Here is a 13286-nt window from a genome sequence, read left to right as displayed (position 1 = left end):
TGGGCTCCCAGTCGTTGGCACAAAATCCGGTGTGTAAAAGGTGACATGAGATCCCCTCATCTATTCAGCTGCTTTAGCACAGATGCCCCTCAGGTCAAGGTTTCTACATCCAGCCCCCAGCAAAGACCCTCATCCAGGGCGAACAGCCTCTCTGCCCCGTGCCCAGACTGGAGCCCTGGCTGGGAGGGATCTGGATTCATCCCATCTTCTCAGGGGCTTCCCTTCTAGAAAGGGAAGGTTGAAGACATGGCAGTGTTGATGAACTTGGCTGCTTCCAGGGAAGGCTTCTCCAGGATCGCCGTTTTTTGAGCAGAGGCCAGCTTGTATTGCTGGATCAGTTTCGACTTAACGCTTAACTAGTGCATCCAGTTCCCTCTTGGTCAGGAGAGACTGGTCGAGGGAGAGGCTGTTCGCTGTGACTGATGCCGCCATTAGTTGGAGGGAGCTTCTGTCAACCTTGAAGGAGGTGGTGGTGCTCCCCCTTCTCAGGAAGCTGTCACAAGGTCCCTCCCTTTTTACTAATTCTAAGCTGACATCTAGCATTTGTGGCCAAGGTATTTGAAGGACAAATTGGAGCATTCCTGGTTGAAGCCGATCTCCCAATCCATTTCAGCCCACTTCACTGGGATCGGTTGGCTTATCTGCCATTTCCCCCTACTGCTGGCATCACTGGCACTCCTGGCAGCTGACAGTCTAAACATAAAAGCAGAAGAAACACGAGCTGTTAAAATACCCACTCTAATGAATCATGAATCTCTAATAAGGGAAGGTGCCTGCTTTTCTTACTCCCCCAAACTCTCTGCAATATTCAGTTTTAACTTGCTTTCAGAAGACATCCAGGTGGGCGCCCAAGATGGTTCCACAGTGCAGGGGCCATTGCTCTTTCCCTTGCCTCCCAAGGGAGGGGCTGTAATGGAGTGTATGGAAGGGGCTTCTCCTTGAAGGAGGTGGTCTTGAGTGGGTCCCAATCCCTCCGGAAGGCACCCGCTTTGGGGCATGCTATAGCATCACTCTTAGATAGGCCAGCTGATGTCCTGCAGCACGGTCTTCTGGGAAAATCTGAATTTTTGTGGCATGTTCCACTGGAGAGGGGAAGAGATGTCGCTAGGTCCAGGGCCCTGATTCAGTGGGTGCCTCCCTGCCTTGTGTACTTGTGCTGGTCTTGGAGAAAGTCTTTTTTTCCAGACCACACATGGTCAGGGGGTGAGAAAGGAAGTCCCTCCCACAGAAGGTCTCCCCTGCGGGAGGATCCACCCTGTAGACAGAAGGTGAGGTGGTACCCTTCATCTCTCAGAGGGAGGCCAGATCCCTAGTATTCCACAAGGGTAAGGGGTCCTGCCTCCCTTCCCCATTGTTGTTCTCCGTCCTACTTAATAGGAAACAGAGTACATGGGTTGGAGAAGGAGTTTGACTGTGCTGGGACTGCTGGACATCTACGGCTTTGAGGTTTTCCAGCACAACAGGTGAGTTTCCTTTGGGCTGCTGGTTTCCCCATTAGCTGGGAATTTTAAGTTAACCATTGGCAGCCTGACTGCCCATCCAAGGCTTTGCCTGACAAACCAGGGTTGTTTTCACGCTTGATCAATGCTTCATCACAGCTTCGCGGGGTCCACAGACCCCCACCCCACCCCAAAGCAAAGCCTTGGCACTCTGTGTGGTGGAGATGTGCAGCTGCGTTTCAGGAAAGCCTTTCCAAGGATCTTGTGTTGCATGGGGGTCAGGGGTGCCTCCAGGAGCTGCCCCAGGTTGGCAGAGCTGGCACAAGTGCCAGCCACTCTGCTGCCACAGCATGCCTGTGTAAGGACGAGGGGGGGTGACCAGGAGGCCCCTCTCCATGGCCAAGGCTTGGCTGCCTGGCCTCTGCCTCCCTGGTGTGATCTCTCTGCTCTGTTACAGCTTTGAGCAGTTCTGCATCAATTACTGCAATGAGAAACTGCAACAGCTCTTCATAGAGCTCACCCTGAAGTCCGAGCAAGAGGAGTATGAAGCGGAAGGCATTGCGGTGAGCGCTGGCTGGGGCTCCCCCACCTCCTGGGGTGTTCCCAAGTGGGGAGGTGTGGGAAATGGGGCGGCTTGGCTCTGCCCTGGGCCGCGCCCCTGAGGCGGCAGAGCTGTTGCAAGGATGCTGAGCTGCAGCGGCTGCCGCTGGGCTGGCGCTTTCCCCCCGCTTTGGGTTTCAGGGGTTGTTGGAGGGCTTTTAGGGTGCTCCCAGATCTCGCCTGCAAAGAGATGCGTGAAAGAGATGGATGGGAGAGCTGGGGTGGGCTGGGGCTGGGGCTGGCCCTTTGAACACCCAGATAGAGTGAATCGTATCTGTTTCCTTTTCTCTCCCAGTGGGAGCCGGTTCAATACTTCAATAACAAGATCATCTGCGACTTAGTGGAAGAAAAATTCAAAGGCATCATCTCCATTTTGGTAAGTCCCCCGAGAAGGAGGAGGGCAGCCTGACCGCTCTGGCCCCACCTACTGGAGGAGCATTTCTGAGTGACACCCGCCTAGCCCAGAGGAGATGGCATGGACGAAATCCGGCCCTCCCGTGGCTGCCCGGCCCTTTCCAGCTGGAGACAGCACGTGCCCGCAAAGAGAGGGTTGTGCCACAGAGCTCCAGGACTGGTTCCGAGCCAGTGATTGGTGGCTGCCAGAGCTGCGGGGCATGCTTGTGGGGGGCCGTGGGGCCCTTGCGGAGAGCCGTCCCCTTCCTGGCCTTCCCCCAACATGGGCCGCTCACGTGCCAAGCAGCCGAGGGAACGGCAGTGGCGAGCGGCATTTGGATCCTCCTCTTCCTCGTCACGCGCCGGACTTGGTTTCCTCTGCAGGATGAGGAGTGCCTGCGACCTGGAGACGCCACAGACGCGACGTTTCTGGAGAAGCTCGAGGGGACCATTAAGAACCACCCCCACTTCCTCACGTGAGTCCGCTGGAACCGCCCGAGGAGGAGGCGCCGCTTTCAGACCGATGGGATGGGAGAGACGGAGCCTTCTGCGGTTGGCTGTTATAGATGGATTTGACGGCTTGGGCTGTCCATCTCCCACACGTGACTCTGGGCAGCTTACAAAGTTAAAGCATAAACAGTGCCCCTGAAAGCAAAAGGCAAAATAACCATGCAGGCATTGAAAACATTAGAACAGTTTAAAAGCCGCGCAAGGCAATCAGTAGGAGAGCACGGTCAGTTCAGGAATGGTACAGCCGTTCTGTAGGCTCCGCACCACCGCTGTCTGACCCCCAGGTCAAATGGCAGAACCAAGTCTTCTTTTCATGGGGGGAGGGGGACACAAAGACGAAGCATTGTGACATTGCACGCAAGAATATAAGGAGTGGAACGCGTATCACGATGTTGCCACACTTCGTCAGTTTGATTAAATCTTGGCTGGCTGCTTGTAATTGAGGTAGCCTCGTTGTGGCTTTGCTCTACAGACGGCGTTCCTGAAAGCAATAGGACCAAACCCTTTGGCGTTAAGGTGACCCTGTTGGCTCTGTGACCGAGCTCCCCCGCCCCCTGGTTTTGCCACAGTATTTCCTCCACCCTCCCCGAGTCCTTGGCTGAGCCAGCCTGGCCAAGCTGCGGATACGATCGCGACCCTCTCACTGTGATTCCTCCACAGCCACAAGCTGGCCGATGCTAAGACCCGGAAGTCCTTGGGCCGGGAAGAATTCCGCCTCTTGCACTACGCCGGGGAAGTCACTTACAGCGTCACAGGTCAGCCTTCCTGCAGTGCCATGGGGCTGCGCGCGGTCCTTGCCTGGCCCGTGTCCAGGAGTCCGCTTCCCCACTGCTCATGGTGAGGGTTTCTGACCTTCCTCCCCAGGTTTCTTGGATAAGAACAATGATCTGCTCTTCCGGAACCTCAAGGAGGTGAGCCTGGGGGCCCCCCGGCTGGGCGTGCATAGCCCTCTTCCCTGGGTCAGGCTTCCCACAAAGCCCCAGAAAGATGCAACCGTTGTGGTTTTGTTTGCTGCGCTTCCAGGCGATGTGCAACTCGGAGAATCCCATCATCACCCAGTGCTTTGACAGGGCAGAGCTGACCGACAAGAAGAGGCCCGAGACGGTAAGGCCTCAGCCGCAGGGGCTCTGGGTCCTCGTGGCTCTCCTGATGGTGGTGCCTGACTTATGTCGTCTCCAACCCCTCTCGTCTTGCAGGCAGTGACCCAATTTAAGAACAGTCTCTCAAAGCTGATGGAGATCCTGATGTCCAAGGAGCCCTCCTACATCCGCTGCATCAAGCCGAATCACGCCAAACAGGCTGGTAAGCCGGAGCCTCTTCCTAGCCAGCAGGGCCTCTGTGCCCTGCCCTTTCTCCCCCTGCCGGACTCTCTGAGGGAGGTCTGCACCCAGGCTGAGGATGGACAGCTCCTCCGTGGAGACGGGCTCCTGGCTGGGTTAGAAGCACAGGCTGCGCGATGCCTCTCTTTGCTGTTGGGATCCCTGTCCTGGTTCTCATCTCCTTTGTTTGTGGTGGCTGGCTCCTCAAGGGCTCTTTGCCCACCAGGCCTAAAGCATACGTGTACCGGGCTGAGATTGGGGCTTAGCTGCCCAGCCAGTTGTCCTAGCTTGGTGGAGGGGAAGGGCGGCTGTTCGTCTTTAACTGGTGCCTGGGCACGGGCTCTAGACTCAAGGGATGACTCCATGCTCTTCCAGGCCATTTTGATGAAGTTCTGATTCGGCACCAAGTGAAATACTTGGGCTTGATGGAGAACCTGAGAGTGCGCAGGGCTGGTTTTGCTTATCGGCGGAAATATGAGATTTTTCTGCAAAGGTACGGTGAGAAGGCAAGTGCCCAGGCTGTGCTCCCAGGATGTGGATATTTAAGTAGGAAGTTATTCAGAAGGCACAAATGGGTGGGTAGATCCCAGTGGGGAATGAAGAGCCCTTTGTTGGATGCCAAGCCTCTGTGCTGGCATCTCTTCCTACATTCTCTTGTGCCAAAGCTGCAAGCCCTAGCCTCTTATGTGGCTGCTAGGCAAGAGGTGGCCACATTATTAGCATGCCTCTTCTTGAAGATGAGGCTCTCTCTCTCACTCTTCTGCATCCCGTGAACCGCCTGGTTTCTCCTCTCTGACAAGGTACAAATCTCTGTGTCCTGAAACATGGCCTACCTGGGAAGGGAGGCCTCAGGATGGAGTGGCAGTCCTCCTAAGACACCTTGGCTTTAAGCAGGAAGAATACAAGTTGGGCAGGTAATTGTTTGAAAATGGGAATTGGTTTCGGTCTCTGGAAATAGCGGGGGACTCTTCTCTCTTTCATAGATGCATTTATTTCCAGGACCAAAATATTTATTCGTTTTCCCAAGACCCTGTTTGCGACAGAAGAAGCCCTGGAAATCCGGAAGCAGAGCCTAGGTATGTCTGTCAGATACCTAAGTATGTAAGTCAAGTTGACTCACCCTCTGCTGTTTGCCTGGCTTTAACCCCCATCTTTCCCCCCCCAATTTAAGCCACAAAGATCCAAGCAGCTTGGAGAGGCTTCTATCGGCGAAAGAAATTCCATCAAATGAAGCATTCAGGTAGAAAGACAGCCCTTCAAATAACTTGTGGGATGCATTGCAACTGTATGTTATGTACAACTTTGCCTTTGAAACGTCAGCTGGGGTAGGCATCATGAAGTACTGGAGATCTCCTCCTAGATGGGGTGCAGAGGGTTATTTCGAGAAAGATAAAATGGTGAATTGGAAGCAGGTGCAAATGGACCGGAGGGTCTGCGTGGCCAGCCCTTAGAATTTCTTCCTTTTCCTTTTATGCAGCCATCACTATCCAAGCTTGGTGGCGTGGGACTCTGGGACGCCGGAAGGCTGCCAAGAAGAAATGGGCAGTAGAGATAATTCGGCGGTGTGTAAAAGTTGCAGCTTTGCTCTAGGGGTGGGCCATCTTTCAGTTGCTGGAGACCCTGCCCTGTTCGAGGGGAGTGTTGGGGGATGCAGAATTCTGGAGAGGGTGTCTTGAGCATGTTTTATAGCCGATATACCTGTTTTGTTTTACTACCCCAAATCCAAAGGAGCTCATAACCATCCACGGTTGCAGGAGGAGGCAAAAAAGAGGGCAGCTGGGGCTGCTTGTGCATCTGCCTAGACGGCCCTGACACTGGGCTGTGCTGCTGCTTCCCCACAGAGACTTGTCTGCTCAGTGTTTGCGGTTCCCTCTGTCCGACATACCTGTGGGGGGGGCATCATTGTCCCCATGAGTTTGAAGTAATGAATCCTGGAGTGGAGGGCAACAACTTTCTTGAGTAACCCTTGCGTGTCTCTGCCAACAGGTTCATCAAAGGTTTCATTTACCGAAATTACTCCCGCTGCCCTGAGAATGAATACTTCCTCGACTACATCCGTTATTCTTTCCTGATGAACCTGAAGCGCAATCTGCCAAAGACTGTCCTGGATAAGTCCTGGCCGGTGCCTCCACCATCCCTGAGAGAGGTAGGTGCCAAAGACCACACCCGCATCTTAGCAAATTCTGCCTTTAGAAGTTTCTTGTTCCCGCCAGATGCATGAAAGTGTAAGAATGACTAAAGGTCTTGCTGTGTCAGAATTATTGTGGCTAAAGAAGCTTTTTCCTGTGAGTGTGCAAGCAAACCATGGTAAACTAAGGCTGCATTTAATGCATGGAATGTAGCAGGAGGGCACCAGGATACCTTCTGGCAGAGTAAAAAATGTAAGTCCACAGCACGTGGTATTGCTCACTTGAAGACTGCAAACTGAGATACTTCTCATGTGGAGGGTGCCCATGGGAGCACCAGGGTGAAGATGGAGGAGCTTTTCTGGCAAAGCAAGGCCCTCTTCTGCCCCCACCCCAGATTCTTGGGTCCCTTGATGGTCCTGCCTCAGCTGCCTCCCTTCTTCTTCAGGCTTCCCAGCTGTTGAGAGAACTCTGTATGCAGAACATGGTTTGGAGTTACTGCAAAAGAATCAGTCCAGAGTGGAAAATGCAGGTGGGTGGCCAAGATGCTTTTCTCCAGGATCAGGTGGGGGTGGGGATGGGGGGCTGTTTCACCATTCTGACTGGCAGCTTTGTGGGTAGAGGGCCATCAGCTATGTAGTGAATTTGGTGGATGGTTACTGGAACTCTTGAACCACAGCACAGTGTTTTAACTCTGATGGAAGCAAAGGGTATCTCCTGAAGGAACCCAGGGCTGTGGCCTGTAACGGATCTCCAAAGAGAAAAATGGAGACTGTTGGTCGCCCCCTTTGCCTGAATGGCCAGCTTTTTGTCTCTGGCCTATTGACCCTGGTTCTTTTGTCATTGTCCAATTCCTCTGCAGCTCGAGCAGAAGGTGGTGGCCAGTGAGATATTTAAGGAGAAAAAGGACAATTACCCACAGAGTGTTCCCAGGCTTTTCCTCAATACCCGTCTCGGTGAGTGCTGTTTAATCTGGCCATGTTTCACTCTTCTAATAAGCCACCCCTAACTTCTTTCTTTTTCTTTCCCTTTTTTCCCCCTTGGGTGGGGGATGACAGGTAATGAAGAGATAAATGCCAAAATCCTTCAGGTACTGGGGAACGAGGCGCTCAAGGTGAGTCCCACCCACTCGATCCCTCCCTCTCGTCAATGGGGAAGGGGACAGTGGTGCCATGAAACCTCACCAGTGCAGTTGCTGGTGCTGTGTGGCAGATACCTAGGGTGGCTTTTTTGGACAAGCAAGAAAGAACAAGTGTCCAGAAAGATAATCCTATTAGTTGGTATCATCTTAAAGATTAGCAATGCGTACCATTTTGTAAAATATAGTCCACTTCTTTGTATTATTCTGATATCAGAGCATGTATACACACATAGTCGAGTTGGGGATTTGTAGGTAGAGGAAGAATATTAAACAGCGAAATCCAGGGGAAATGAAATGCAGAAGGTGCAGACAGTGGCCATTCTCAAAACAGTGGTTACTTATGACACAGCCTTTCTTGCATTGGTAAACTGATTACCATATATAAACCTGTTAGATCCATGAGCAGGGAAATTGAACTTTTGAATAGATTCCAAGTTAGGATGGGATTACTCTTTTGCTTAAGCATGACTGCCTTGAAGACCCTAGAGTAGAATTGCACCTGTGGTTCTTTGCTTTGTTTTTTGTTTTAATGTTTATTGCTTTTTCTAATGTTTGTTAGTCCTGTGTACAAATGCAAGCACTTTAGAGAGATGTTTCAGTTTCCTGGGCACCACAGGACTTAATTACACCTATTCATCTTCTAACATTTGATAAATCTTTGAGATGGCCAAGGTTCTTGATTATCTTGGGGTACAAACTGTATACCATTTAGAAAACACTGTTGGCAGCTTAAGGCCCATGAAAAATGCTATTTTGCTTTTTACGATTTTGCCTTTTAGTACGCCGTTCCTGTGATCAAGTATGACCGGAAAGGCTACAAGGCCCGCGCCCGGCAGCTGCTGCTCACCCAGGATGCAGCTGTGTTGGTTGAAGAGTCCAAAATTAAGCAGCAGATTGACTATGGCAACCTCACAGGTATGAAGGGGATGGTGGAGCATTTACTGGCATGGAAAGCTAGAACACCATTTTGGAGCAAGATTCCTTCCCTCTCACTCCTTAGAAAATTGGGTATCTGGTCTGAGTTTGGGTTAGAGATGCAGGTATGGGAACAAATGCTTTTGTCTCTCCATAGAATTAGAATTCTTAGAATTAGGGAATCCTAGACTCTGGCACCAGCTCAATTCAGGACTCATCCAGACATCCTATGAAAGAGAGTCCACAACTTATACCCCATTCCAGTTTGCTGAGGAACCATTGGCTATTCCCCCAGCAGGCTTAACTGGAACAAGAGGGGTTAGTGATCCCCCACGTTAAGCCCTTGGTTGTTTTTACATTTAGCCCCAAATGGTCCCGGCACCGCACAGGGTTAAATTCAGTCCACCCAGTCCGTCATAAGGTGGGAACACCCAAACCCATTCACTGGCCCCTTCAGCACTCCTGGTCCTCCTAGCGAAAGAGCCGGAGGGAAAGAGCAGCTGAACAAGCAGCCTTTTTCTTACGGAACTTACTGCTGAGGCCGCCAGTGGCAAACGGACCTCCCAAATGCCGATTGGCTGCAGGCGCCATGCCACGCCCCCCACCTCGGCCAGTGGGGAAGGGGACAGCGATGCCGTGAAGCCTTGCCAGCAGGGCCGCTAGAGCAAGAGCTGGTGCCGCACGAGGGTGCAATGCCATACTCCAGAATGGAGACTTTGTGCCCATTAATGTGATACGGTGCTGTCAGATTTGACCGGGTCAACTGTGTGATGGGCTGGAAGCGCAGCTTTCAGGCTAGCTGTGAATCCTCCTAATTGACATACTTCACTAGCTTGCTCTTGGAGTAGTGTGAAGCTCTTTGTCAAAGGCTTTCCTGAAGTCAAGATACGCTGGCTCCACAGCATGTCCACAGCTTATTAAGGGAGAAAAAATCAAGGAAGAAGATCCCAACCAGACCTTTTCTTGGCAAAGCCACGTGACTTGTAGGAAAGCTGTGGCAGGGACTGGTCTTGCTCTCTGGGGAAGGAAGCAGAGAGGGCATGTGCTGTCCAGCTTTTCAGACATCCCTTTCTGGTCTTTCAGGCATCTCAGTCAGCAGCCTGAGTGACAATCTTTTTGTGCTTCATGTACTTCGGCAGGACAACAAGCAGAAGGTAGCTGCTCAGCGCACACGGGAGTCATGACAGAGCCTGGAGAGGGGTGGGCTTGTGTCGCATTTGAGAAATGATGTGCCTAAGAGCACCCCCCTTACCTGTCTTCTAGCCATACCAGCAACACTTAAAAACCCTTTTCTTGGTCCTTTGTTCCTTCAGGGAGATGTTGTGCTGCAGAGTGATTTTGTGATCGAAACACTGACTAAAATTGCCATAAGTGCCAATAAAGTCAACAGTGTTAATATCAACCAGGGCAGGTGAGTTTAAACAGGTTTTCTTCATGAATCCGATTCGGTGGTGGCGGCTGCATTTGGGTTAGCCGTTCACAGCGTCTTCTGCCATGAACAAGTTAGTCCTGGTGAAACGTGTTCTTCAGACAGGTAGGGAACCCAATTCAGCTCAAGGTCCTTCCTGCGGTCTGGAAGCGGAAGCCCTGTTGCTCTTGCACTGGGACTCCCAGGGTTAGGGTTAGGGCAAGGGCAACAGAGCTTCCGCTTCCAGACCTCTTAGGCAGAACCATGGTTGGTTCCAGGGAAGACAGAAGGGGCACAAGCGTAAGCACAGTGAACCAAAGCTCTCATAAAGCAGCTAGAGATTAGGTTTTTATTTCATTGTGCTCAGAAATGAATTGTTTTAAGCTGCTGAGAATAAAAGGCTTTATGAAAATCTTAGACCAGCTACAAATTCACGACAGTAATGTCAAAAAGCCAGCCTACATACTGAGATTACAGTGGCCTAACTTATATGGTTGCAGATTGCTAAGAACAGGGCAAATAGGTGGGAATTCTGTTTTGCCTTTGATCGAAACGTTAAATTCTGTCGGTGAGCTGCAGTGGCTCTACGGAGGCCAGGTCCAGCAGAACTACGCTCTCCTGTGGTTGCACCTGAGAACTTTTCTCCCTGGAACTGGAGCTGAAGTGCCCTAATAAACCCCAACTCTCCCTGCTTCCCCAGCATCAAATTCACCATTGGACAAGGCAAGGAAGGCATCATCGACTTCACGTCGGGGTCTGAGCTGCTGATAGCCAAAGCCAAGAATGGCCACCTGGCAGTCGTAAGTAACCCTTTGCTTGCCGAAGCTGAAGGCAGCCACCTTCTCCCCCAGGCCGGGCACCAAGGAGCTGGGCTGCCTTCTGAGGGGGGAGCGGGATTGGAGAACCCACCGCACCTCTTTCGGCTTTTGTCTCCACTTCAGGTGGCTCCTCGTTTGAATTCTCGATGATGATGGGCACTTCTCCACAAGGGTCCTCTTCCTCTGTTGGCTAATTCAGTAGCTTGGCCGGATATTTTCCTTTGCCCCTTTATCAGGGGAGGGGCCTTGCTTTGCCTCTGTTCTCTCTGGCTACCTATGACTTGCACTTCCAAAGAACCCTCCTTTAGTTCTGTCCATGGTTTTCATCCTACTCCCACTCAATTCAGTTTGACTGGTGGCCATAGTGACCACAAAAAATAATAAGGCAACCTGCAGAGTTGTCAGCCCATCCCAGTGAAATGCCAAATTTTATACTAAAATATTTTATAAAGAAATCCTCTCCTAGGTTTTTGGGTGCTTTGTATGAAAATATAACAAGCCATAATGTACAGATGAAATTTTGTAAATATTTCCTCCTTGTATGGGATGTTTGCACTATGGAAATTATTTTCTTATTTCTAATTGGAGAAATTGTGATAATCCAAGAAATACCATCCTTCTTGGCCTTTCTATATCCTCCCCCTTTCTTCTCCTGGAAATTTTCCAAGACGTGGCAATTGCTGGTTTGGATGGATTACGTCTATCTGCACTTTGATTCAGCCAAAGGGATTTCAGCAATATCTTCTCCACAAACCGACTCTATAAAAGATGGGTTCGCTATTACAGCCTTCAACAAAATATTCACGGTCACTAGCCTTTGCAGGGAGATTGCCATGGAATGACAAGCAAAAAACAGTAAGACCTCAGAAAGTACTGAAATGCATTTTTGAAAACTTTATGGTGGCTTCAAAAGTGGTACAATCTTCAGATTGTGAAGTTCTAAATATTTGGGATTTTTAAAAAAAATGCATAGCTAGTAAGACACTAAGGCTGCCTTGTTACCTTTTAACTGTGGCTTCTTCAACACATTTTCCATTTTCATGTGACATGACACTGACCTAGCCCCAAAATTTATGCCAACCAGTTTGTTGTCCACTATGTCGTACAGACAGGCAATATCTAGAGTTTGATCACCTTTCATGAAAACTGTTTAGTGATTATTGCTGCATTTGCAAGCTATCTTTTAAACACTGGGCTTTTTTGCCAGATTCAGAATTTTTAAATTTTTAATCAACTTATTCAGCTTGCTTTATTCTAGCTTTTCTTGGGAATTCAGCTGTTCAAGGAGCCAAGTTGGTTTATTTGTCCACTGAAAACTACCCTGATTGAACTCATGTTTTTTAATTGCAAAGAAGCATTTTCAGGACAAAGATTTGGGAACAAGCTGCTTCAGTGGTTACGCCTGTTGATCTGAAATAAGCTGCTTTTTGCATTACTCACATAGAATCAGTATCATTTTCTGTTCCATAAAGGATTTGTTTGTATGTATGCTTAATATACAGCTACCCAGGTTCAAACATTGAATTTTTCTTTCCTACCTGGTGACAAATGCTGTGTCATTTCTAAAATAGGGTCTATGCTATAGTGTACATAAGATTTAAGGCTCTGTGCAGTGTGCGATATGAATCAAGATATATATGCCAAATAAATTTTTACTAAAATCCTTAGTTTCTTTGGTTTGTTAACCAAGCTGGAATTCTGCAAATTACATCATAGTTGACGCATACTGCCTTAGTCGGGCCTTATTTAAACTCGCTCCCATCCTCCTCCTCTTCCGTAGTAAGGACTGCAGGACAGGATTGACGCCCTGAAGAGCCCAGTGCTGGGAGACTGGTGTGCCCCACCCCCAACAGTGTCTGGGGACAGCTGCAAGATGGAGAACAAGGAAGGAAGGCGGCCTGATACTTTACAGGAGGGCAACCTGAGCTGGCAACTGGCTGACAGATGCAAAAAACTTGGAAAGACTGGGTGAAATTCGCATATGTTGAGGTTTTCCAAAGTGGCGTTGAGTTGCCAATGGCCATATCTTACCATGCTTTTTTTCCAGATTGGTCTGAAGAAGCAAACTTGCACAAGCATGAGCCAGTTATTGCCAAGGATCTACTTAAGGCACTAGCAGTGGAAAACAATGATATGCTTAGTTGTGCAAGCAGGACCATGTCTTGATTACTCTCATACTATAATTGATTACATGCCATCAAGCCATTGCCAACTCTCAGCAACCATGTAGATTTTCTCCATGATGATCTGTCCCTAACCTGGCTTCCCAGGTCTTCTAATGGTGCACCCATTGCCATCATAGCTAGAACCCATCCACCTTGCTGCTGGTTGTCCTTTTTTCTTTCCTTCCAACTTCATAATGAATTCTAAATTTAAACTGACATTAAAGAGTTCAGGAAACAGGCAAGTGTTCTTCTCTTGATACCAGATTTAGTTATTTCACATGCTACTCATTTAACCATTTTTAGGCCCACGTAATACAGTGAACCATAAACTAATGCCACAGGCTGGACGGCACCACATACCAAGCTGCCTGTACCCTCAAAGCCCACCATAATAAATTACTAAAGCTTCATGTTATGCAAAGAGTTATTGTGTCCTTAATTGGCCCACTCAA

General features: G+C 49.7%; 1 protein-coding gene across 2 annotated transcripts in view; it reads left to right on the top strand.

Moving 5' to 3' along the window:
- MYO1C (myosin IC) overlaps nucleotides 1–13244 on the top strand; it is a 32904-nt gene extending 19660 nt beyond the window's left edge. The window contains exons 11-32 of one of the 2 annotated variants that reach the window (XM_088138624.1): nucleotides 1378–1463; nucleotides 1897–2002; nucleotides 2335–2415; nucleotides 2817–2908; nucleotides 3603–3697; nucleotides 3807–3853; nucleotides 3966–4046; nucleotides 4139–4244; nucleotides 4637–4754; nucleotides 5062–5175; nucleotides 5261–5337; nucleotides 5433–5501; nucleotides 5739–5823; nucleotides 6248–6407; nucleotides 6836–6919; nucleotides 7250–7343; nucleotides 7446–7501; nucleotides 8308–8443; nucleotides 9527–9597; nucleotides 9757–9854; nucleotides 10552–10651; nucleotides 10793–13244. In XM_088138624.1, the coding sequence (XP_087994750.1) occupies nucleotides 1378–1463; nucleotides 1897–2002; nucleotides 2335–2415; nucleotides 2817–2908; nucleotides 3603–3697; nucleotides 3807–3853; nucleotides 3966–4046; nucleotides 4139–4244; nucleotides 4637–4754; nucleotides 5062–5175; nucleotides 5261–5337; nucleotides 5433–5501; nucleotides 5739–5823; nucleotides 6248–6407; nucleotides 6836–6919; nucleotides 7250–7343; nucleotides 7446–7501; nucleotides 8308–8443; nucleotides 9527–9597; nucleotides 9757–9854; nucleotides 10552–10651; nucleotides 10793–10819 (1983 nt within the window). In that variant the 3' untranslated portion in view covers nucleotides 10820–13244. Of the gene's footprint in view, nucleotides 1–1377; nucleotides 1464–1896; nucleotides 2003–2334; nucleotides 2416–2816; nucleotides 2909–3602; nucleotides 3698–3806; nucleotides 3854–3965; nucleotides 4047–4138; nucleotides 4245–4636; nucleotides 4755–5061; nucleotides 5176–5260; nucleotides 5338–5432; nucleotides 5502–5738; nucleotides 5824–6247; nucleotides 6408–6835; nucleotides 6920–7249; nucleotides 7344–7445; nucleotides 7502–8307; nucleotides 8444–9526; nucleotides 9598–9756; nucleotides 9855–10430; nucleotides 10501–10551; nucleotides 10652–10792 lie in introns of those variants that run through there. The other variant, XM_088138625.1, reaches the window with a different exon arrangement.
- The last annotated feature ends 42 nt before the right edge of the window (nucleotides 13245–13286 follow it).

Source organism: Python bivittatus, unplaced genomic scaffold (genome assembly GCF_059951505.1).
Source record: "Python bivittatus isolate LINGU-HERP-01145 unplaced genomic scaffold, Pbiv_v1 ctg000240_np1212, whole genome shotgun sequence".
Lineage (NCBI taxonomy): Eukaryota > Metazoa > Chordata > Lepidosauria > Squamata > Pythonidae > Python > Python bivittatus.
The sequence above is the reverse complement of the archived record's forward strand: the minus strand, read 5'-3'. Positions and strand labels throughout refer to the sequence as shown.